The following is a 25,881-nucleotide window of genomic DNA, read 5'->3' as shown; positions in this document are numbered from 1 at the left end:
ATACTTTGCGGTGTGTTTACTAAGTAGTGGAGCACCGGGTCTCTCTCTGCCTTCAAAATCATGACCTCTCTCTCTCCAGGGAGGGTCTAAAAAGAAGAGTTTCCCAAGGGGATAAAATAATTCAGTGAACTCTATGATTGTCAAAAAAGACACCATTGAATTGGAAAAAGTCACTTTGTACTGCTCTGAGGAAGTAGAGCAGAGAGGACATTGGCAAGTGTAAATGAATAATTAAGTATTTTGTTTTTGTTTCCTTGTTTTAGTATCAGCCGTATTTTCAAATTGGAAAGCTTTAGGATTTCTTAATTATGGATTGTCTATTCATTGTACTTTTCAACTTGTGCATCATGCCTTACATATTTTGGGAGTCTGTGTGAACAAGGACACACCTTTCTGAGGTTCTGCTTATATGTCCAGGATCTTCTCTTCCCACGTGATTACCCTCTTGCTCAATCTTGCCCCAAGACCACAAACAACATCATCTGCTCTTTTATAATGTTCACATTTTGAGATGATATAATATGTACTAAAATTTTTATGTAAAAATAAATGTGCAGGTACTAGGGTTGTATTTTTGTTAATCTTTCCAAATTTAACATGTGACTTTTCTAAAGAGTATGCAGGTTTATTTCAGTTTTGATAATTAGGTTTAAGGCTCAAGGAGGAAGGAAAACATCTTATCGTTATCTTTGAATCTCTAGTACCCAGTATACTGTCATCTGCTTTTGAATTGATTTTTTTAACTGCTGTTTACATAGGACGATTTACCATATCAAAATTATTTTTAAAACTACTTTTGGGTCTATATATTTTATAATACAGTAAAAAGAGTTTGCATAGATATTTGCGGTTTATGCAGGAAGATCTTAGCTACTTGGTAATTAAGAAAAGGTGATTTCAGAAGGGAGCATGTGTACGAGAGAGAAATGTTCTTGCATTGTCTGCTGAATCAGTTGTATTACATGACCGCCCCACTTTATAAACTTGAAGTACTGTTCTTTGTATGTGAGGATGATGCCTCCAACCATCAACATCAGCACTACAGAATCTTGAGTTGTTTTTCCGGTAGAGGTAATTACTTTCTCTGATTCACCCCCACTCTCTTGCTTCTGATTCCCTAGTGACATACTGCATGCAGGTATAACATGACTAACCAGGGTGATATTTGTATTTTCTTAACAGTGGATCTGAGCAACTAAATGCATGTATGTCTACATGTTTTAGTAACCACATGAGTGAAATGTCTGTATACACAGTGTAGTTGAAAAAGCAACACAATGACAAATAAATGACCTCCTTAATTGTATTCGTTCTTTTCTGCTGTGTATCCCTTATTTCAACAGTTGTGAATTGAGGGATTTAGGATAATTTTTAACTATTCTGAAGTTCTAAAATTTATGATTGCTAAATTCGGTATAGTTAAAGTAATGGGATTAATTTCCACACACAATTTTCTAGTGTAGTACTATATTACTTAATGTTTACTTAGGAAGCTTTGTTTTTGTTGTTGCTCTTTTTGAGAATGTAAACCCAATGCTTTTACCTTCAATACAGGTACATATCAAAGTAACATTAAATGAATTATTTGTAGTTGATATATGTTCAATGGTATAAAATCATATTTTGGTCAGACAGAAGTTATATATAAGCTACTTAGAAGTAGAGCACCTTGATAACCTTTTATTTGACTTTGTTCCCCTCAAGTTAAATTTCTGGTTTGTTTTGGCCCTCATTAGTTTCAAATTATAAGCTAGGTATAAACTCTATACATGAGAAAATACAATCCTACTTAGGGCATGTTAAGAAGTCTGGTTTATCTATTAGTAAAGCTGAAAGGGACTATAGAAATGATATACTTTAAGTCCTCACTTTACGGTTGAAGAAACTGAGGTCAAGATCAAGGTTGTATTGCTAGCTTCCCAAGTCCTCTGAATTTTGGTTCTTGGTCTTCCAGCTTACCCATGTTATATTTCCTTAAACTGGAATATAAACAATAATAAGGTGTTGATAATGATTAGGATACAAACCAAGTGGAAAAATTCACAGTGGTGATGAAAATCAAAAATTATTTGGTGCTCTCCAGGAATTTCAGAGAGGGATGCCAACAGTGTGAAATTCTCTGTAGCTAACATATTTCCTTTATAGGAACCAGAATTGTCAGAATCACATTATTCTCTCCACAGAAAACTCTCTTGCCATTAGCCATCTATATCCACGATGTAGAATATCATGCTGAGAACTTGGGAAATCCCTATTCATATATGCAGAGGTTTGTGTTCCAATGGCTTCTCTATTGGGAAATGTAGAAATTTGTTTCTAAACTTGAAGTGTGTACATAGTGAGATATTACAGAATTATATTTAAGAAGTGATAATATATTCTATCCAGTGTTTTTACCAAGATAATATCTTATGCCAATTGCAAATATCCTTTTAGGGTTTGTCGCCTCTGCTGAATCTTCCATTGCTGCAGATTTTAAATAAATGCACAGAAGAATCTTGCTTTCTGCTTTCTATTCTTAGTAGCTTTTCTCAGTTCAACAACAAAAGGGTCATAAGTGAGACCAGGAAGTCTCACTTGATTTCGTCTTTCTTACTTGAAATGAAAATATTTGTTCTCTTGACCTTCTGAGGTCTGCAGCACTACATTATTAAAGGATTACTTTAGTACCATGAGACTGATTTAGTGTCATCCTGAACCACATGATTATAGAAACATAGTTCTGAGTATGGGAATGTATTGCCAAAAGTGAGTTAAAGAAATTAAGAAAAAAAAAGATTTTCTAATTGTATACATTAGACAAGTACTAAAGTAAATTCTCTCATTGTTATGGAAGGAGTTTTATGTCTGGACAGCTTTGGCATTACCAATAAATGTGTCCCCTTTGCAATTTCAAAGCACTCCAAATTCATATGTGTTCTGGGATCAGAGTACCACTAAGGGAAATTGGACTTTTGCCTGGTGGTTATGGAATAACTTCCCCTTGCTTGAAAATATTATGGAATGAAGAAGATATTGTATTGGTTTCCTGCCCAGAAAATGATGCCTCATTTCCTGATTATGCAGTTAGCTATTCTTTCTTCTGTAATCTCAAACCACCGTATGTGGCTGCAATATAGTTGTTCTCAACCAGTGGTGATTTTTGCCTCCAGGGAAACATTTGGTGATGTCTGGAGATGTTTTTGGTTGTCACATAGAGGGTGGCATCTAGTGGGTGGAGGGTATGGATTCTGCTAAGCATTCTGCAACACAGAAGCTAGGACCCTATAACAAATAATCATCAAGCACAAATGTCAATAGTGTTGAGGCTGAGAAATTCTGATTTAATGTTTATTGCTTTACATGTGTCTAACCGCTGGCTTGTAAGGTTTTTCTAGGGCAAGAATTAGCCTTCTGCCTCCTGGCGTATCTTACAGCATAAAAGCTGTTCCATAAATATGGAATGAGGAAAGACTCTCAAATGTGTCTGACTAGGATTGTTAACTTCTTATACTTCTCCATATACTCATTGGTGAGGTTGGAAATCATTATTTAAACTTTTGTATTGAAGTTTGGCACACACAAAAATTTCATCCACACAAAAAATTCTCCATTTTATTTCAGAATGCTTCTGGGTTTTTTCCAACCCCCACCAGAATAAATTTGATAATTGTGTATTCTGTGCAGAAATGTCAACATAAATGTGCTTTCCTGAAGCATACATCTGCTCTCAGTGAGGCTGACTGTAACTCAGGCACATGCTGGGTGGCAGCAGATAAGTTTGGAATTAGTTGTGATAGGCTATTCATAAAATAGCTAGAGCGCATGACGGTAATCAAGAATTCACTGTAATTACTTTAATCTGTGATCGGCTCAACACAGTGCACAAAAGACTGGCGGAGGAATTCTGCAACCGGAGAGGAAGTTGGTTAATTATTCCAAGACCATCTCTTTGTTTTTGTATTGATTTTTCAATTGTATGACCTTTTCATTCATTTATATGTTTATTCATTCAGTAGAATGTGTTAATTACACTAGGAACATATTAATTATACTAGAAACAAAAAACAGCACAACATGTCCCCTGACCTCTCAGTACATCCCGAATATGAGACAGACATATAAATAAACCCATGATAGCAATATTAATTGTATTCCTTCCTTGAAAAATTAGGGAAGTTATAGACTCAAATTTAATAAATAGTTACTATGAGAAAGTCCTTAAGTCCTTTAATTTTTATCTTAGAAAGAAAAATTATTGGAGAAAACACACACACACACACACACACACACACACACACATTCTTTTGTTGCCAACGGAGCCAGCTTAATCTACCAGTGAAAATAGTGAAGTTTAATTTTGTTGTTGTTCCTAAAATGGTCGGCTATAGATGCTATACTACATTTACATGGATGACAGAATTGTTTATTGCACAACAAAGTCAGTCCATGCAAATTAGATGCTTTGGTATTCTCTTCAGTGGTCCTACATTGTGAATGAAAAAGTTTGCACTTTCAAAGTTCAGCTGAGGAAACCTCTGATTTTGTTAGATATTTCTGGTTACTAAGACACTATGGCTCCGTCCAATGTGTAAACATCTCAAAGTAATTCAGTGCAAAAGGTTCTCACAGGCTGGATTAGGGGTGGAGTTTCACAAAGTGCAGTTTAATAAGGATAATGGGGAAAAAAATTTAGGCAAAATTCAGGTTAAAAAATGAGGGAGATAAACTTCAAGAGCAGCATCAATGACAACAACCTTCAAGAGTTTTATATAAGTTACAACATAAAGTAGCACTGAGTGCGGCTTTCACAACAAAATGAGCTCACGTGATTTTAGAACACTTGGTTAAGATGAAGCATATGAGAAGTAGGAGCTGATAAACAGTCTGACACTGGCCATACCCTACTAGTTGCTTTGTGCTTATTTTTAGGCATCTCAGGTAACAAGTGACATAACCCAGTCAAAAACTAAAATAATTTTGAAGAGGAAGGAAGTCAGGATGATGAAAAAGCCATATTAAAAAAGGCTGAAGATTTCAATAACGTTTGACTTGGAGAACATAGGACTTGGGATGTTTATAAGGTTTTATGTTAAAAATTTGAAATGTTTGAATATCTGTCATGCTTAAGAGGAATTACATTGTAGTATACAGGAGAGTGATCGATATTTACAGGAAAGGGGGTTTTTAATAAGTATTAGAACATTTCAATAGGACAGATCCATAAATGAAGTGGAAATCCTCTAAGTAGTGAGTTCCCATCCCTAAGGGTTCTTCGGGAGAAGGTGGACTGTAGTTTGGCAGACTGTTCACTGAACCTCTCGCAGGGAATTTGAACATGTGAGCAACAGTTGTTCCAAACATATTAAATACCACCTCGCAAGTGTGTAGAACTCTAGGAGTGTATCACATTTAGGCCATGAGATGACAGTTGAAGGTTCATAATAGTTTGTAAGTATTCTTAATAATTTACAATGTTGTCATATTTTAAGGAAAATTACCTTGGAAAACCTCATAGGAAGGAAATGATAAAAACATACACACCTTTTATCTCTCTAACATAGCCAGTCTTTTCTCAGCTGATGATTAGTTGATGCTTAAGAACCAGTGAAAGTAGTTGGCATACTTATGGAGTATGTTGTATGAAAACCATGTGTTTTTTGACCCTTGAATCACACTTGGCATGGAAATCCTCAAAAGCTGGAAGGAAAGATGGAAGTAAGATGCCTGAGAGAAGAGCAGATACATTCTTATCCTCTCACTCGAATTTAGGGGCATGCTTCCATAGAGTGGAAAATTGGATACAATGGTATACACAAGCTAAGCTCCTTCTGTCTTTTTGCCTGAACCTAAATAGTTGAATTCCTGTATGTTAAATGAACATGAAATGACTCCACTCCTGTCTTTTTAAAGCTCTCTTATTACCTGATAGTCTTGAGCTGTTTCTGCTCATTATCTGATGGCTCCTTCTAGTTCCTTCCATTGCCCTCATTTCTTTACTTGGCAAAATTTTTACAAAGCTGGTTCTATATCAAGAAGCTTAACTTTATTTACATGTTGGTAATGAGGGGAGATTTGAGAAGTTTAACCTGGCTTGTTACCTAACAGGTTACTAATGACCTAACATATCTACATTATTTCATTAAATTCTCTAAACTTCCTCCAGAAAGAAGTATTGCTTATATTAATATTGTAAATTTAAGGAAACGGATGCTTAGTCAGCTTGTGTAGCAAAGAATTAAGCAGAGGCAAAATGAGATCTGTTTGACCCCAAGTTCATGCTCTTTCCATTATACACAACAGCTTTCCTTATTTGACTTAGATCTTTTAATAGAGGCATTTTTGGGCTGATTGCCATAAGGTTAGAGTGAATATACTCCAGTTTCTAACTTTTCTGTTCAATTTTCCAGGTTACATTTCTGTGAAATGAAGTGAATGGATATTTTGCTTACACAGCTTTGCTCAGCAATCAGTTGCTTTCTGGCCATGGCCATAAAAGGAAAATTCTTTCCACAAATAGAGTCTCGGGCAAAAAAAAAAAAAAAAGTATTGTTCCTTTTGATGTGTTTTTACTCCTTTCTCTGCAATCCTTACATGGTAAACTGGAATAAGACAATCGTTTATAGAGAAACAGGACTTGCAAAAGAAAGATGAAACCCTTCTGCAGCCAGTAAAGAAGTTTCTGCATGTAGCCCTCATTTTGATAAAACAGTAAACCTGCCCTTTTGTTTTCCTTTTTCTTTTCTTTTTTGGTTCCCCCCAGAACACAGAGCTGGACTTTGGTTGGGGTAACAAAAAGGAAATGAAACCTTACTCTTAAATGTGAGGTAGATCTAAGGTTCATGGTGTAGAAATGGGAAATTTATTTTCTACACCTTTGCTCGCTACTGTCTAGATGGAATTAGAGATTGTTTGCCCAGGGTGATGAGATTCAATTGGTATGTCAACTCAGGCTGTCTGTGCAGGTCCATGGATCAGAGCACTCTGTGACTTCCCAGAAACATAAACCACTGATGGAGAATTATTGCTGGTTTGAACTTTTAGTTCTGATTGGATTTGGTTATCCTGTGTAGAATTAGCCTCTGTATGCTAAGGGAGAAAAAGGTAAGAATGGAGGTGAGGGTCCAATTTAGTATTTCCCACAGGCCCCCCTCACAGAAATTATTGGAGTTTTAAAGAATATACTCAAAGGGGTAAGAAAGTATATATTTTGTGATGTGCTTTGTAATTATTTACATTTGACCTATACTTCAGGGCACTTAATACTCAAATCATTGTTTAGCAAGGAGGAATGAAAGCCTCTTTTAAGACGGTACATGATGTACTCACTAACTTTTGCATTCCTACCCATCATATTTTTCTCCTGGATCTCATCACCTAAGCTGTAGTCTCCTTGGGGGAAGGAAGGACGAGGATTTAGACATCCGTGGATTCAACTGAGAGCCTGGCACAGTGTCTTTCTCTGGGTAGGAGCCCACAGAAGGTTTGGTGATTCATTGGTGCTGCCACTTCCTTGCGAGAAAGGGGAAGACAGACATGCAGTGTGATGTGGAATATGTCTATTTGTCCCTGTCACTCATATGGATCACCTGAGGGGAAAATAGCATTCATTTTTCTTTCTGATTGTAGGGCTATTCAAAAGAGCTACTTGAATTGTATCAGAGGTGATATCCTCATTTTGAGAAACTAACATATAGTTCTGGATTAGGATGCAGTTTAAAAATTGCATGATATTTTTAATATACGTTAAAATGTAGGTCTGTCAATCATGCTGCTTTTTCTATAAGAGGATGTCATAAAACCTTTCCCTAAAAGAGGCTGAAATTTGAAGCCACATTAGTTATTATTAATAGTTATTATCCATCATTACATGTCTTGTGAAATCCATCATTTTCACTACTTTTCAGTAGTCCTGTCAGAAATGTATTCTGACAGAAATAAAAATTCATGCACTACTAACTGGGACTTCAGTTAATGATACCAACTGTTATGAATATTCACTTTTTAAAGCTACCCTTTCTGGCGAAATTCCTATATGCCAGGCATGGTGCTAAGTGTTTTACATACATCACCTCATTTAATCCCTATTATAGTGCTATTTTAAAGATGAAAAAATGGTGATTTAGGTTCATTTGCATGCTAAGATCATACAAAATGGTACAGCTGAAATTCAAGTGGTATGTCAGATTGCAAAACCCCAATTTTAAACATTACGCTGCTGACTTAAGTTTCTTGCTGAATTGTCTCTGCCTTTTCCTGAGCACTTACGAGCAGTCGTTGTGTATGTTCTCATTTAGCTTCTCTGACAAGGGATCTTCAGTGCCTTCCATTTTATAATGTTTATTCAAAGACTTCTGTTTGTAATGGCAATTCCTTGAGCTTAATTTTTTTTTCGATTTTTTTCTGCTTTGTAGGATTTAAACAATATAATTACATGATAAACTCTCTGAGGGGGAAAAAAAAAGTCTATGTTTATGTAAGTGTGACTGATGGAATCCAGGATCTAATATCAAGAATTCTTGACCTCTGGAATAGGCCTGTTGTTTTAGAATCCAAGAAAACAAAGCAATTTGTTCTTTGACTGAAGAGCCCATCCAAAGTAAAGCTGTCAGACCCTAAAGTGTTGCGATGCATCTGTATAGCCATATGCTGACAGATGTTTCTGTATGTAACTCTAGCTTCCTGATGTACAGTGTGACTTCCAAGCAAAAATTTTTGTCTTTACTTGTTGAAGTTTTATCTGCAAAAGAGTTCAACCGTATGAAAAAGAATTAGTAAAACGAAAAGGGGTGAACTAAAAATATACTATGTCAAAAGAAAACCAAAAAATGTTATCAAGCTTTTTTTTTTTTTTTTTTTTTCCCAGCTAGTGATGGAGAACGACATGATAATCTTGGATTCCTTCTGTCAGATAGCACAGAAATACCACAAGGTAGTGTACCAGTTCCAGGGTGGCAGCTAATCCGCTGATCGCACAGAAGCATGCCACCCAAGAAAGATAAATCTGCCGTCTCATTAGGACTTCATGTAAAAAATAATTTTGTTAGCAAGAACAAGGAACACTTATCAAAAATTAATTAATATATGTAGTTCAGCTTGTGCAAATTCAGAAAATAATTAAGTTGATTTACTTTATTTTTTTATTGTACTTTAAGTTCTAGGATACATGTGCAAAATATGCACGTTTGTTACATAGGTATACATGTGCCATGGTGGTTTGCTGCACCCATCAACCCACCCATCTACATTAGGTATTTCTCCTAATACTATCCCTCCCCTAACCCCCACCCACCAATAGGTCCCAGCATGTGATGTTCCCCTCCCTGTGTGTCCATGTGTTCTCATTGTTCAACTCCCACTTATAAGTGACAACATGCAGTGTTTGGTTTTCTGTTCTTGTGTTAGTTTGCTGAGAATGATGGTTTCCAGCTTCATCCATGTCCCTGCAAAGGACAAGGACTCATCCTGTTTTATGGCTGCATAGTATTCCATGTTGTATATGTGCCACAGTTTCTTTATCCAGTCTATCATTGATGGGCATTTGGGTTGGTTTCAAGTCTTTTCTATTGGGAACAGTGCTGTAATAAACATACATGTCCACGCGTCTTTATAGTAGAATGATTTATAATCCTTTGGGTATGTACCCAGTAATGGGATTGCTGGCTCAAATGGTAGTTCTGGTTCTAGATCCTTGAGGAATTGCGACACTGTCTTCCACAATGGTTGAACTGATTTACACTCCACTCCCACCAACGGTGTAAAAGCATTCCTATTTCTCCACATCCTCTCCAGCATATGTTGTTTTCTGATTTTTTAATGATCACCATTCTAACTGGTGTGAGAAGGTATCTCATTGTGGTTTTGATTTGCATTTCTCTAATGACCAGTGGTGATGAGCGTTTCTTCATATGTTTGTGGGATGCATAAATGTCTTATTTTGAGAAGCGTCCATTCATATCCTTCACCCACTTTTTGAAAGGGTTGTTTGTTTTTTTCTTGTAACTTCGTTTAAGTTTGCTGTAGATTCTGGATATTAGCCCTTTGTCAAATGTATAGAGTGCAAAAATTTTCTCCCATTCTGTAGGTTGTCGGTTCACTCTGATGATAGTTTCTTTTGCTGTGCAGAAGCTCTTTAGTTTAATTAGATTTCATTTGTCAATTTTGCCTTTTGTTCCATTGCTTTTGGTGTTTTTGTCATGAAGTCTTTGCTCATGCCTATGTCCTGAATGGTATTGCCTAGGTTTTCTTCTAGGGATTTTATGGTTTTAGGTCTTATGTAAGTCTTTAGATTTACTTTAAAAATAAAAAAAGAAGAAAGGAATTTTTAAAAAGAAGTTTAAAAGTAGAATGTCTCATTTGAAAATTTTTGTATTTGTTATCTCATCTTATTTTATTCAAGACAGGTAAATGCTCCTCCTAACCATAGAAAGCTTCTATGGAGTTGCAGCTTTAAAGACTATCTTTGACAAAGACTTCTCTCTAGATGTGTTATTGCCTCTAGGAAGTGCGAAAATAGCACCAATTGGTTTCCCTGTTGCACCCACGGAAAGATCACATTTTAGCGTCACTTGGAAGCCATTGTTTGCAGAAGGCAAAGCTGTCAGTGACTCATTTATTCTCACCTCTTGTCTAATGCTTTGCTTCAAGCACAGTCTTGGCTGTGCCTCAGATTGATCTTTGAGCTCCTTTTTTTTCCCCTTAGAGGTCCACATCTAGTTATTACCACTGGATTTTGCACATCGTGGCACCTGTAAACATCCTCTATGCCCCAAATTCTGAGGTTTACTCACTTTTTGTGCAATGCTTAGCAGTTGTTTGGATGTTCTCTTGTCATTTATTTTATTTGGCTCTTCTGTGAGGTTTGTGCTGATGGCAAATGTTGTTTGAGTTTGGATTAAAGTGCTTGTGAACTTTACATTGGTGATGCCCTTCTTCATTTGTTTTTAGAAATATTCGTAGAGGAATCATAATGTGACACCTACAGGGAGTTCATGTTCTAGAGATGATGAGAAATTTGATTTTGTGTTTAGTAGTTACTGTGGTTAATGTAATTGTAGCTGACATAATATAAAACCATTCCAAGGACTTACCCCCAGAGTTTACTTTTCTCTCGCCTAGAGACCAGTTAGCAGAGGATGGGTCGGGAGCATAGGGTTTTGTTCCATGTGTTCGTTCAGCGTTCAGACTTTTTTCATCTTGTGGCTCCACGACCCACAGGGCTTCTGAACCATCTGCTAGATCCTGTGCATCCAGCCTGAAGAAGACACACTGCTTTCTTAGTCACTTTGCCCATTTTGCTTCCAATAATATTCTGTTAATGAGTACAAGTCACTTCAGTCTGACTAAGTCAATGGGGACAAGAGAAATGTAGCTTCTGACAGGGCAGCCACTTCCTGAATACAAGTCCACCAAAAACAAAGACAAAATAAAAACAAAGTGTTGATGTTCAGCTGGCAACCTCTGCTAACTGTTCAAAATGTGTAACTTTTCAAAATGTTCAAAATGAGTAACTTTTCAAAATGAGTGCTAATCTCTGCCTCTAAATATCCTGAATGCATTGTATTTCTTTCTTAGGCCTGTCATAAAAAAGTGATACAAAATGGGTGGCACAAAATAATAGAAATGTAGGATTTCACAGTTCTAAAGTCAGAAGTCTAAAATCAAGGTGTCAGCAGAGCCAGGGTCATTCTGAGACTCTGGTAGCATCCTTCGTCGCCCCATCCTTGCTGATGGTGGTGACCCATCAATCCTTGGCATTCATTGGTTTGCAGCTGCATCGCTCCAAACCCTGTCTCCATCATCTTATGGCATCATTCTCTCTTTGCATTTTTGTCCTTACATGGTGCTTTCATTTTCTTAGGACACTAGTCATATTGGATTAGGGTCTACATCAGTAAATCTCATCTGACCTTGATTACATCTGCACATTTTTCAAAACGAGGTCACATTTATACGTATCAGGGGTTAAGACTTCAACATATCTTTTGGGAGAAAGAAACAATTTAACCCATAACAGATACATTGGGTTCCTTTGTTTTGTTTTGATTTTTAAGTTCTTTACCAATTACTGCTTATTAATACATTAAATATAAAACACAGCAACTATAATCATATCAGAATTCTTTTAATTTTTACCAAGATGTTGTTCAGGGACAACTTAGACCAGGGATCTGAAAAGTTTTTTTGTAAGGATCCAGACAGATAATTTTGGCTTCGTGGGCCATAGTCTCTGTCACAGTTTCTCAAGTGTGCCATTACAGCATGAAAGCAGTCATAGACAATAGTCAATGAGTGAGCATGGCTCTGTTCCAATAAAAGTTTTATTTTATTGAATTTCATACATTTTATTGAATTTGACCTGTGGGCTGTGGTATTTGCAGCCCTGTGCTAGACTATATTCCATTATAACCTGGATGTGAATATTGTGAAATGAACCTTGGGATTGGATTCAGGCAACGTAAATTCAAATTCTGACCATCATTGGGTAGCTGTGATCTTGAATGGCTTAACCTCTGTAAGTGTCAATCCCTCATCAATAAAATGAGGACAATTCCCATAAATCATCCACACAATGCCTAGCTCATTGTAGGCATTCATATGTAGTTGTTTACATAGCTCTTCCTTTGCAGAGGCAGTGTAACAAATTAGACGAGAACAATGTCTCCTTCTGATGTTTGATCTTGGGCATGTTCCTTAATATCACTGTACTTCATTTTTTCCTCATCCTTTAAATAGACATAATAATAGTGCCTAGCTTTTAGCTTGCTTATGAGTACTCAGTAATACATGTCAAGAATCAGACCAGTGCCTGGCACTGTGTAAGCACTCAGTAAATGACAGCTAATCACACCGGCCATTATTGTTATAATTGGCTTCCCTTATTACTCAGCAAAAGGAATTACTGAATTTTATTTTTGCTGAATTTATGTCAAAGAGTGAACTAAATGAATACATCATCGTTATTCAGGCCTGAGTATTCTTTTCCTGATTTATCAGTTCGATTAAGATGAAAGAACAGTTGCTCTTTTGTTATGTATACTATTTCTGCTCAACTAGGGAGAACAATGGCATAAAACTGTGAAAGCAGCCACTAAGTCCTCTAGCCACACTATACCTCAAGTCTCATCCACGTTACAATAAGAATTTAAAGGAAAATTAATTCAATGAATACAATTATGCTTTAGAGCTAACTTTGGTATAAAATATTTATATGTTATATCTGGGGATTCTGATGTCATTAGACAAATATATAAAATTGAATACAATTTAATCATGTATAATTGAGAACTTTTTGTGGAGATATGGCAGAGAAAAAACTCTTGGCTACCCAATGTTATGTTAAAATGTATTACAAATTTAATTTGAGATCTATATAGAAATTTAATTTGAGATCTATATGTATTTCTAAATAATGAGAAATGTTGCAGAGAATTACAGTGATCATCTAGCTAGCTTCTCACTTTTCTTAAATTAAGAGGGAATGTAGGTCATATTCAGGAATATGATTTGATGATGGTTTTGCAGTATGATATTCATGGGGTCATGAGATTCAGGTCAAAAATTGAATATTTTATTGGGTATTTTTACTTCTATATGTTTAATATAGCATGCAATATGCCCCATGTTCATAATACAAATACCATCTGACACCAGTTTGGATAAATTCAAATCCGTAGAAATACAGTTTTGTGGGTTTATTACTTAATTGTATTTGGAGGATTATTTATTTATTTATTTATTTATTTATTTATTTATTTATTTAGAATGTAAGGACTAAAAGCCTGAATTTAACTTAAGGACTAAAAGTCTAAATAACCTAACAGTGTTTGAAAGCTCTTTACAATGTAATGGCTCAGAAAGTTCCTAGTTGTTCCAGTTGGGCTATATTAATTTTTAAATAGTGAAATTGAAAAAAAGATTACTATTTTATTTAGCGATGTTGTGAATTTTAAACTATCTTCTCCCCCTTTTCTACCATACCAGAGACCATTACTTAACTACCTCTGCCTCATTAAAGTATTTAGCATTTACTCTTCAGCAATACTTGTTGGAGCTTTTATTATTATTATTGTTATTATTATTATTTTTACTGTGGCTCCTGAGTACATACTGGTGCTTACGCTAGCTCTCAGACTTGGTGTGTCTTACAGATTCTCCCACTTTCACCCTTTTTTTTTTTTTTTTTACGGTCCTTATTTCCTCACATCATCATATTTTCAAGTTGGCTAAGACCTTAGAGACTGTATTAGTTTGCTAGCACTGCTGTAAGAAAATACTACACACCTAAAGAACATAAATTTATTTTCTCACAGTCTGGAGGCTAGAAATCCAAAATCAACGTGTTTGCAGAGTTGATTCTTTCAGTAAGGAGTTGTTCCAAACCTCTCTTCTCGGTTTGTTTGGCCATTGTCGTGTTCACATCTTGTTCTCCCTTGTATGCACATCTCTGTGTTCAAATTCCCTGCTTCTTAAGGACTCTAGTAATTTTGAATTAGGGCCTGCCCTAATGAGCTACCTCACTTTACGTCGATTACCTCTGAAAAGACCCTATCTCCAAATAAGATCACATTCTGAGGTACTAGGGGTTAGGACTTCCACAGATGGATTTTGGGGAGACACAATTCAGTCCATAACAGAGACTGACTTGAAATCCACCTCTTTAATGTTAGAGCTTAGAAATAAGGGATTCTAAGAGAATAGTCCAAGTTTACAGTATGTTTGTGTCAGAATCGGAACAAGAATCCTAAATTTCTCTAACACTTTCCAGAGTATTTAGTTACCTCCCTCTCTCTAGAATAATGCATCAGTGCATTCTGCCTAATTAGACTGAAAGCTTCTCAGCCCTGGACTCACTTGGGTCATGTTAGAATTCATGTGGTCGTGATTTAGGGTCATCTGATTCCGTATTTGCTTTGTTGGGTCTTAGCTTAAGGTTCTTAGTTAAATAAGTGAACATTATTAATCCAATTTTCTATGAATCTTCTGTACATAGTTACCATTTATTCATTTAGCAAAGATTTATTAAGAAGTCATGATGTTGGCTAGACATTAGGCTATTAATTTCAACCGGATCTGTGAACGTTTTCTTCTGTAATGTGAGATAGGGTGAAAATTAAATTCACTGGTTTTATGTAGTGTGCTGTTAAAGTTATATAAGTAGTTTCTGAGGTCGTATTGGTCTCCAAGGAGTATTTGTTAACTGTAACCAAGTAGATCTGTAATATTTCTAAGTACTGATGGTGTTCTGTAATATCAGTAAAGCATTAGTCCTATAAAATCTGAATCAGCATTTTTCCTCCACCTAATTCCTGGCCACTCACATGTTTATCAGCTAGAGAAGGTAACAGGCTGCAATATGCATTAAGATCAACCTATAGTGTTAATATTCTTATCTGTTATCATCTAGTGATAGAAAAACACATCGGAATGGAAATTATGTATAGGCAAAGTTTGAGTAAACATATATGAAATAAGTGATATTAAATGTGTATTTATTTGGGGATTAACATACATAAAATTTGAGAAATTAAAACAACTGTTCTTATGATATTACATTTTTATATTTAAGATCAAGAAATGTTTTCAAGTAAAAATGCTGTAAAATGTTTAAATAAATTGATATTGATAGTAAAAAATAATAAAAACATTTGTGTAGATGATAATAATATAGATGCATTTATTACATTTATAATACTGTACATTTGTATTATAATATCGCATGCAAGTTTTATGGTGTATTTATTAAGACTTTTTTAAAAAAATACTTTAGACCTCAGAGAACAGATATTTAAGTAAGCACATAAGGTGGAGATGTGAGTCGTTTACCTATGATGAATAATTTGTTTTATTATTATTATTATTATTATTATTTTACTTCAAGTTCTGGGGTACTGTGCAGAATGTACAGGTTTGTTACACAGGTATACATGTGCCATGGTGCTTTGCTGCACCTGTCAACCCGTCATCTAGGTTTTAAACCCTGCGTGCATTAGGTATTTGTCCTAATGCTCTCCCTCCCCTTTCCCTCCACCCCCAGACAGGCCCCATTGTGTGATGTTCCCCTCCCTGTGTCCATGTGTTCTCACTGTTATGATGAATAATTTGTGATATCTTCTGCACTGCCCCTGATAAGTATTAATGGTTTCTTGTTTTCAATTTTTTTCCTCCAGTCAAAGTCTTCTTAGTAGTGACTGAGAAGCATTATGAAAGTATTTTGTGAAAATATTAGTGAATATTAGAAGAAAAAAAAATACTTCTTAGGATGTAAGGACAAACTCAAACTAGGGTTGATGATTTGAGGAGTGTGGAAAGAACAAAAAAAAAAAAAAAAGAAAGAAAGAAAATAAATGCTCGACAGGCCTGGGCTAAGCAAAAGTTGGACCAACATGTGGAAGGTAAATGCCTATTAGGGAGGACAAGAGCTCTCTGTCTGGTGTCAAAATCCAAAAATAATTAGGAAAGAAATGTGAAAAGTGTCAGGAAGTGGTAAGAGTCTTATGAAAAGGAAATTACTCTGGCACCTCGTAGTGTATTGATTAGTGAGAGATGGGCAGTAAGAAGAGGAAGTTGTAGCTATCAAAGAAAGACATGCCTAAGGCAACAGAGCTTGTGTGTAATAAAAATAAAATACAATATGGTTTGAACTGAAGGAAAGGAGGCAGCAGGCCCATGATCTAGGCAGATCACCTAACTCTCTGTCTCCTTCCGACTGGCTGTCTCTTCACCATGCAGGCAATTTCCATTTCTAACATCAGTGCTCAGGAATATGACTTTCAACTGTATCCTATTCTCTTTTCCATAATTTAGTTTTCCTAAGATTTCATTCTTATTTTTATGCTGGTAGCTACATGGTATTCAGTGGAAAATTTCATACATATAGCTTTAGGCAGAATTTTCTGTTCTTAGGTAATTTACATTGGAATCAACAGATGGAGATGGAAATATGCCAGTGCTAATTCTTATCTGGATATGGAAATCTGGTTGGTTAGATAAGTAAGAGTTTTGAGGATCGTTATTTGTTATTTTTCTTAATGGAAACTCTAAATTGCTATGGTGCCTTATTTTATTTTGCTTATAGCAAAAGTAACTCACTATGAGAAAAATGAGGTAGAAGAGTTTATTTATAGATAGGCTTATATCAGAAGAAAAGTGTGTGAGGAAGAACAGCAAATACTGGATTGAAACAGTAGTTAAGATGCGGATTCAGTTGTGTGATGTAGACCCAACATAACACTGGCTTAAACAAAGGTGGAATGTTTTTTCTGTCACACATTAATAGGGCATCATGCTGGTGCAATGGGTTGACTCTATGATTTTAGGTGGGGTCTCCTTCTGTCTCAATGCTTCACCACCCTTAATGAGTTGTGAGGTCTGGATTTCAGTCAGTGGAGAGTAAAGAGCAAGGGAGTCCACTTCTGGACTGTTAGAAGCATGATCCAATTTTCACCCATTACTTCTGTGCACATGCTGTTGCCCAAAAATTATAGTTAAATGGATTTACTTAAGTGGAAGAAAGGTTAGGATGTGTCTTTCTGAGCTTCCATGGAGTTCTTGTACTGGGAGGGAGTGGTAGAACGAAGATTGAAGGACAGCCAATGGACCTTTCCAAAACCGAGGTTTTGAATAACATGGTGCAAAAGGAGAGGAAGCTGGGCATCCAGATGCTCATCTAAGGCAGAGCTGTGCTGCCAGCTTGGATCACTCACCCCCAGTCTATGATATAAAAGAAATATTTGGGAGGCCAAGCTAGGCAGATCACCTGAGGTCAGGAGTTCAAGACCAGCCTGGTCAACATGGCAAACCCCTGTCTCCACTAAAAATATAAAACTTGTCCGGGTGTGATGGTGGGTGCCTGTAATCCCAGCTTCTCTGGAGGCTGAGGCAGGAAAATTGCTTGAACCCGGGAGGTGGAGGTTGTGGAGAGCTGAGATTGCGCTGTTGCACTCCAGCCTGGGAGACAAGAGTGAAACTCTGTCTCAAAGAAAAGAAAAGAAAAACAAAAAGAAAAACAAACAAACAAAAAACAGGAAATACCTTTCCATTATTTTAAGCCAGTATTTTCATGTGTTTTCTTTTCATTGTTGTTTGGAGTCTTCATTGCAGCAACCTAGCTACCAGTCACCTAGCTAATATAGCTAGAAGGGAAAAAATATCCAAGTGTATCCTCTAATAGTCTTTATTAAAATATATATGTGAAATATTGTAAGATCATTAGGAAGTGAAGCAAAGGTAAAGCCACTGAACTTAGAGAGAGATGGAGGCTTCTCTGGAAATATTCAGTTAATATAAAAAATCCAATTTCTTCTTCCTTTTTTCCTCCCTCCCTCCCTTCCTCTATTCCTCCTTCTCCCGCTTCCTCCATCTTCCCTCCCTCTTTCTTTTCTTCTTTCCTTCTCTCTTTCCTTTCTTCTCTACTTTCTTGGTTCTTTCCTTTGTTCCTCCAGTAAACAAGTAGAAACAATGATCTGATTCTGATTTCTAGACAAAAAAAAAAAAAAAAAAATCAAAAGAGATTATTTTCCAGGATTAACAAAACTGTGCATTAAGAGGAAATTCTTTAGATCAGATGATTTTAAATTTTAGAACTGTGATTACACAAGTCATGTTAGAACTTTTTTGCAAAATTTCTCTCTTAAGCCCCAAATTCTTACCATTTACATGACAGTATCCTTGAAAGTTTATAAATTGGCCTTTTACGTTCAAGTGTATCCGTACTGAACCTAATTGTCATATCATGAACATATGTTTCTTGCATCTAGTTCTCATTTGGATTATGCTTCCTCACAGGGATCCTGACCACTAAACAATGAAGCAATTATTGCCGTGATGATATGCAATATAGAGCAGATTAGATCATGCTTGATTTTATGTATTCATAATCCTGCCACCTGCAGATATTGACATCATACTGAAGCTGGTTTTTGATTAGATAAATAGAAAATGGAAATTCCGAAAAACACAATAGCATCCCTTGTTTCTTGATTTTCTCTTTAAAGATCAAATTTCTTCTGGCTGCTACTGGTTAATAACATTTTTTGGATTATAGACTTCTTCAATAATTTGATAAAAGGTAGAAGCCTTTTCTTACAGAAAAAATTACCCTGATACATGATTCTAAAATATTTTGCATACTTCAGTTTCTAACAGATTCCCTAAACCCCACTCATAGTTTCCACTTCATAACCCATTGTTTGGAACCCCCACTCTTAGTCATTATACTAGATTGACTCATGGAATATTTAATGGAATGTCTTCTAGGTATTTCATAGCTTAGGATGAATTTAACTCCTTGGAAAAATGCAACACTTAGGAACAGTTGAAGAGAGCCAAGAGGTTTAACTAACTATGGTAAAATATTCAATGACAAAAGGCAATATATGTTGCTTCCTCTAAGGGTCTTTAAAGTGTAAGTGTTCATTATCCATAGTCCTGAAAAGCAAAGCTACAGAAGAAGAAAAAAAAAACAAAAAACTCCTCAGCTTTTCTATGGAAGCCCATATTACAAGCCCATATTACTTTCTATAGAAAGTCCATATTACAAAGAACTCCTCATATAAACAGCTTAATTAAAATATTCTCCATAACCAAGTCTGCATTGCATAGTTAAAGCAGTATGTAGAATATGTGTAACTGTTATGGGACACAGAGGTATCATAGTTGTGATTCAGTGAAAAACAATGAAATCAGTATTAGCAGAGCTCAATATAAACACCTCTGCACTGAATTTCTAATAAAGTTCTTTATGCACTGAGGTATCATCTACTTTCTGTCATACAACTTGAAGCAAACAAAACAAAACAAACATAAAAACAGGAATTCTATATTCTTATTTATTTCCATTTTTTCCTCTTACTGTGCTATTTATTTCTTTAAGCTCCATCAAAACTCAAAAAGGCCAACTTCTCCTCTTTGGCAAAAATGCAAGCAAATACTTTCCTTTTTGAATAACAAAAAGTAATATAGAGTAACACAGAAAAGAGCGAGGAGAAGTGAATTATGGTAAACCAAACCCAGAGAATATAAAATTGAATTGATTGGCATACTTAAATGAAAACCAAGAGGCAGAGTCTTGTCAGGAGTATGGCTGGAGCTGGAGACTCAAGCAATGACATCAAGTCTAGGTATTTTCTTTTGTTTTCCTTGCTTTCCTCTGTGTTACACTCACTGTTCGTCTTCTCCAGTGGTCTCCCTAAAGTCAGATTTACACTTTCTCAACTCCAAGACCATCAGATTAGCTTTCATTTAATAAAATCAGATCACATGCATTTCCTGAATCAAATTTGTTGAACAGTGTCAGGCATGGACTTACAGAACATCTCCTCAGTCTTGACCAATCACTTTGGCAAGGTAAATGGGGGAAAAAAAAATTGATCCTGTTACCAACCTTGGAGCTTTTGGTGCCATCAGCAGGTCACCACAGAGACAAGGAGTAGGAGAGGAGTGTTTCACTTAAAAACTGTAAGTTTCAAACTGCTTGAACCTGGGAGGCTGCAGTGAGCTGAGATCACACCACTGCACTCCAGCCTGGCTGACAGAGTGAAACTCCATCTCAAAAAACAAAACAAAACAAAACAAAAAACTAAGCAAACTATATGTTTCCTTACTACAAGAAGGGTCAAAGTCAAGAACAACTGCTCACATCTAAAGACCCATGCATAAAAACAAACATGCACATTTACAACAACCAGAGATCATTGAGGAATTTGTGTCATCTCTAGCACAAATTAGGAGGCAATTTTGCTGAGTTCTAGTTGTCTTTTACTACCATTTCTAGCTTTTTGACTGCAGTTAGGTCTCTTAACAGCTTTGGAATGCAGTTTTTGTGTGCCTAAAGGAGCCTTTTCATTTAAGAAATTACTTTGCCCAGAAAATTGAAAAGTGCTTTCAATAAGACACCATCTGCTGCTCTCATATTAAGTTAAAACTGGCTAAAATGGAATCTTCCTTTATGTGACTTGCAGGTTCCACCTTCACATTTTTAGCAGCGTTCCAAACGAACTCTTCAGAAATAGTTCTTGAATTGATGGGATTGGAGTTCTGTGCCTATTCCTAAATCTGAAGTATTTTTTTCAAGTTATTTATTTTAACAAAGATAAAATATAAATGTGGATTACATATAAAGTAACAGATAACAACCGGCCAAAAAGCAGAGAGGCACCCTTAAAGGCTACCAAGTGGGAAACATGAGTCCTACTGTAGATGTCACAATTTGGAGCTAGTAATTCTGAGAAGTCCTGTCTCTTCCTCCTCCTCTTCTTCCCCCTCATCCTCCTCCTCTGCTGCTACATCCCCCTCCTCTCCCTCCTCTTCCTCCCGTTCCTCTCCCTCTTCCTCTCCCTCCTCTTACTCTCCTTCTTCCCTCTCCTCCCCTTTCTCTCCTCCTCCTTTTAATTCCCCCTCCTCCTCCTCTTCTTCTTCATCTTCGTCTTCATCTTCGTCCTCTTCTTGGAGAGAGGGTCTTGGTCTGTAGCTCTGGCTGGAGTGCAATGGGACGGTCATAGGTCACTGCTGCCTCAAACTCCTGGGCTAAAGCAGTTCTGCCCCAGCCTCCCAAGTAGCTGGGATGACAGGCACACAATCATGCCTGGCGAATATTTTTTGTTCTTTGTGGAGACAGGATCTGACTGTGTTGCCCAGGCTGGTCTCCAACTCCTGGTCTCAAGCCTGTCTCAGCCTCCCAAAGTGCTGGAATTACAAGTGTGAGCTACTGCACCTGGCCTGAGAATGCTTTTCTAGTGTTTCAGAGGATGTTAAATACAAAGTTATTTTCTTTGTACCAGTTGGTAAAATAAATAAAATATGCACTTGGTGTTTCTACCATCTCTATGTGTTAGTCATGTGGGGAAATAAATCTTTCCTTGCATACTTTACTCTTTGAAGAGCTGAAAGAAGATAAAAAACAAAGTCATTTGTTTATGGAAGTCGCTGCCTTAGAAATAGCTGCAATTACTTGAGATTGACCCCATGCCAGAAATTAGTAGTATATGCTTCTTAGCTAACATCCAAATATCTTCATATATCTGTGTTAACCTTACTCAATTTTTTAAGTTCTTCATAATTTCCATTTTATTGCTTGAGACTCTTATTGACCCAGCCACATAATAAAGGATATCCCATGGTCTCAAAGAGCAGCAGTTACCCTTTCAGTGTGATACATGTTTTGCCTTCTTCTCTGACACTGTGCTATATCTTTTTTTGGCATTGGATTCTATCAAGTATGCGCATATGTGCACACATGTGCACGGACACACGCACCCACTTATCATTTCCCTGGACTATTTCCCTCAATCACTACACTGACTTTTGCCTAAATGGCTCAGAATCCCACAGAGGTAATTAGAGAGAAGGAATTGTTATCTTCTGTTTATAGAGGAAAAAACCCAGAAACATAAAATTTAATTGATATGTCAACCCACTCAGCTTGTTAGTGATGGTATAACCATTACCAAGCCAAATTCTCCCAGTACTTTCTGAGAATGTGATAAAGAATAGAAAGCTGCACACTGCTTCGCTAACACGTATAACTTTTTTTGTTTTCCTAAAAATATGTGTAGTTCCAAGAAATCATGACCTCAGTGGTTCAGCGAATCCATATGTATTTATTTGACTATCACACCAGCATGACGAATGTAACATGGTACTTACTTGGTTTCTAACATTTTTGCTGCTACAGGCATTAAGAAGTACAATTCCCATGGCAACCCCAAAGACCCATGGATACCCACATGCATGTATGACTGTAATACTTTCATCCAATAGTATTTGCTTCATGTAGTGTACACTGATATTTTCTCCTCTCTTCTCCTTTTTTAATTTTTTCAAAGGCTAGGTTAAAATCCACTAAAATGATTTCATGACTTGCTAAATTTTGTAACCTATAATATATTGAACACTGATTTAATGGAAAAGTAAGAGCTATCGTGTCAGGGAGGTATAGTTTCAAGTCCTCTTCGCTTTGCCATTTCCTGACTGTGCAAATTTGAATGATCAACATGACTCAGTTTTTCTGACTGCGATGTGGGAAACACTTCTTGTGGAGTTGAAGTGAACATTGAGATAACTGTGACAGCGGCCAGTATTCCTTCCATCTTTATTGACAAATTGGTTCCTTTAACATTTTCCTCTCCTTTTGTAACTTTTAATTCCTACGGGAGGCAAGAGGAAAAGTACTTTTTCCTGGTTACCCTATTTTCTATTTATTTTAATATTACATATTAATGAAGGAGCCTTCCTTCATTCAGAACCAATTCTAAATACCATGACCTGTACTTTGGGCACATAATGATAAAGTGAATAGCTGAAATTTTTGAGCACCTTACTACTCGCCAGACACTGTACACACCATTTTTGTGAATCTTAACAGCATCCATGTGTAGTAGGCATTTTTAGCATTGATATTTTATAAACAGAAGAACGCATGAAGAATTTTGCATAAAGTCATGGTCCCAGAATTCAAGCTGAGGCAATGTGACTTCCAGCTTTGGGTGTTAACGGTGAAGCGGCAACGCTTTTTCCCTGAGTTGTCCTGGGGAGGGCATTCTCCATTTCTGGTGTACAAGACCAGAGTATTGACAAGGGCATTTTCCCTTAGGTCGTTTATTTTCAATCAGGGTAGCGCGTGGTATGAGGGTGAGGATAGTAGAGAAGTACATAAGGGATGCTGTCTGTCCGATGGTAATAAAAAGGTATTCGGCTGGCTGCCCTCTGATTCGTGTGACTGTAAACAGGTCAGCCACTAAGATTCAGAATAGGTATTGACTTAATGGCCCAAATATTACACTTTGTTGTTTAGATATGTGAAGTATGAGAATAACTGCTAGAATGGGAATGGAGAATACAAGGGCCAGTATGCCTCCTAGTTTGTTAGGGATGGATTGTAAGATTGCATATGCAAACAAAAGGTTTCACCCTGGCTTAATGTGGGGTGGGGTGTTGAGGGGGTTGGCTAAAGTATAATTATCTGGGTCTCTCAGGAGGTCAGGCAAAAATAGTACTAGAGTTAGAAGGAGGAGGAGGAAAACGAAACCTAGAATATCTTTGATTGTATAGTAGGAGTGGAAAGTGATTTTTGTCAAGGTCTGATGAAATCCCTAAAGGGTTATTAGATCCTCTTTCATGTAAGAATAAAAGGTGAATAGTTGCTAGAGCTGTAATCATGAAGGGTCAGATGAAATGGAAGGTGAAAAATCTTGTAAGGGTGGCTTTGTCAACTGAGAATCCGCCTCAGATTCATTGTACAAGCTCAGTTCCAATATCTGGGATGGCTGATAGTAGATTTGTAATTACTGTAGCACCTCAGAATGATATTTGGACTCATGGGAGCACAGTTGATTTCCACACAATCAACCATTTGTCCTTTGTTACATTTTGATTAAGAGACAGGGTACCATAGTGATTAAAACACAGACTCCGCAGGGACGTTGCCTCAGTTCGACTTCTGGTTCTGTCACTTGTTAGTGTGAAATACCAGAAGAGTCTCTGAAACTGTTTTACCCTATGTGGTAATTTATGATATTACATGTTTAGTGTTGGGTGAATCAAATGAATTAATAAGTGCAAAGCACTAATATTGGCACATGGTACCTAAGGAGCAATATGAGAGTGTCAGTTACTTCTTCAGTCTCTTTCAAGATAACTTTTATTTCTTCTCAAGATACTGTCTGTGTGTGTGTGTGTGTGTGTGCGTGCGTGCACATATGTGCAGTTTAAAAGCTCTGCATAGGAACAATCTTATTTTTGGCAAACATAGCAGTAGTATGCTAAGGTAGCTATGACTAAATAATAATCCCCTGTCAATAGTAAAGATACTAGATTTTTTTGAAATAACCATTGTTTCTTTCTATTTGAATTCTTAAAGCAGGGATTGCTGTAAGCACACTTATACCACATTAAAACCGAAGCAGAAATCATCTGTGTGTGTGTACAGCTCTTCTGTATTATACTGCTCACTTTTCAAGTTCATCTTTATATCCTAAGACTTCAGGCTCAAACATAGTAGGCACTCAATAAATGGTTATTGTACTGTCTATAATCCAAAGGACCACATTATCAAGTGCCAAATGGAATGGATGGCTACAGCAAAAGGTAGACACACATTCAATATGTAGAGAAGATAATACTTGATAAAATACATAAAAAATACATTCCTTCTACTTTTTAGAACCTTTTTTCTGTATGAAACAGTAAACATGTGTGATTACAATTAGATCTAAAATAATTTTGTTGATTTAATATTAAATAGTTTAGGTATGAGGTAAACTACAAAGGCATGCAAATTCAGTTTTACGTGTGAGTGTTCATATGTCAGAATATGTAGACCAATTAACTTAGACTCAATGAAGTTTATGAGCTTTGCATTCACATGGCATTTATCAGATTTTCATAAGAGAAGAAACAATGATCCAAGTATGGTCAGGGCCTTTTGGAGACGGAGTCTCACTCTGTTGCCCAGGCTAAAGTGCAGTGGTGCTGTCTTGGCTCACTGCAACCTCCGCCTCCCGAATTCAAACAATTCTTCTGCCTCAGCCTCCTGAGTAGCTGGGACTACAGGCATGGGCCACCACGCCCGGCTAATTTTTGTATTTTTAGTAGAGATGGGGTTTCACCAGCTTAGTCAGGCTGGTCTCGAACCCCTGACCTCATTATCTGCCCTACACAGCCTCCCAAAGTGCTGGGATTACAGGTGTGAGCCACCACACCTGACCGGCCCATTTCTTTTTAAAATGGATTTGTGTAACGGATCGATCATAATTTTAAAATCCAAAGCATGACCATACTTTAGGCACTTTCTATAAAGTAGTCTTCTGATACACACACACACACACACACACAGAGAATCTGATAAGCATATGTATTCACAGAATAGAGGGGCAGGTTGAACTTGACCACGAGAAAGTAATCAAC

The 25,881-nt window shown here is 36.7% G+C and overlaps 1 protein-coding gene across 11 annotated transcripts in view; it reads left to right on the top strand.

Moving 5' to 3' along the window:
• PCDH7 (protocadherin 7) overlaps positions 1-25,881 on the top strand; it is a 427,914-nt gene that overhangs the window by 140,297 nt on the left and 261,736 nt on the right. For 7 of the 11 annotated variants that reach the window (XM_050791304.1, XM_050791302.1, XM_050791299.1 and 4 more), the window contains exon 2: positions 8,846-8,911. The exons of the other annotated variants lie outside the window; for them this stretch is intronic. In XM_050791304.1, coding sequence (XP_050647261.1) covers positions 8,846-8,911 — 66 coding nt within the window. The remainder of the gene's footprint in view (positions 1-8,845; positions 8,912-25,881) is intronic. 11 annotated transcript variants of the gene reach the window in all.

Source organism: Macaca thibetana, chromosome 5, assembly GCF_024542745.1.
Source record: "Macaca thibetana thibetana isolate TM-01 chromosome 5, ASM2454274v1, whole genome shotgun sequence".
Classification (NCBI taxonomy): domain Eukaryota; kingdom Metazoa; phylum Chordata; class Mammalia; order Primates; family Cercopithecidae; genus Macaca; species Macaca thibetana.
Note: the sequence above shows the minus strand (reverse complement) of the source record. Positions and strands in the feature narration are given on the sequence as shown.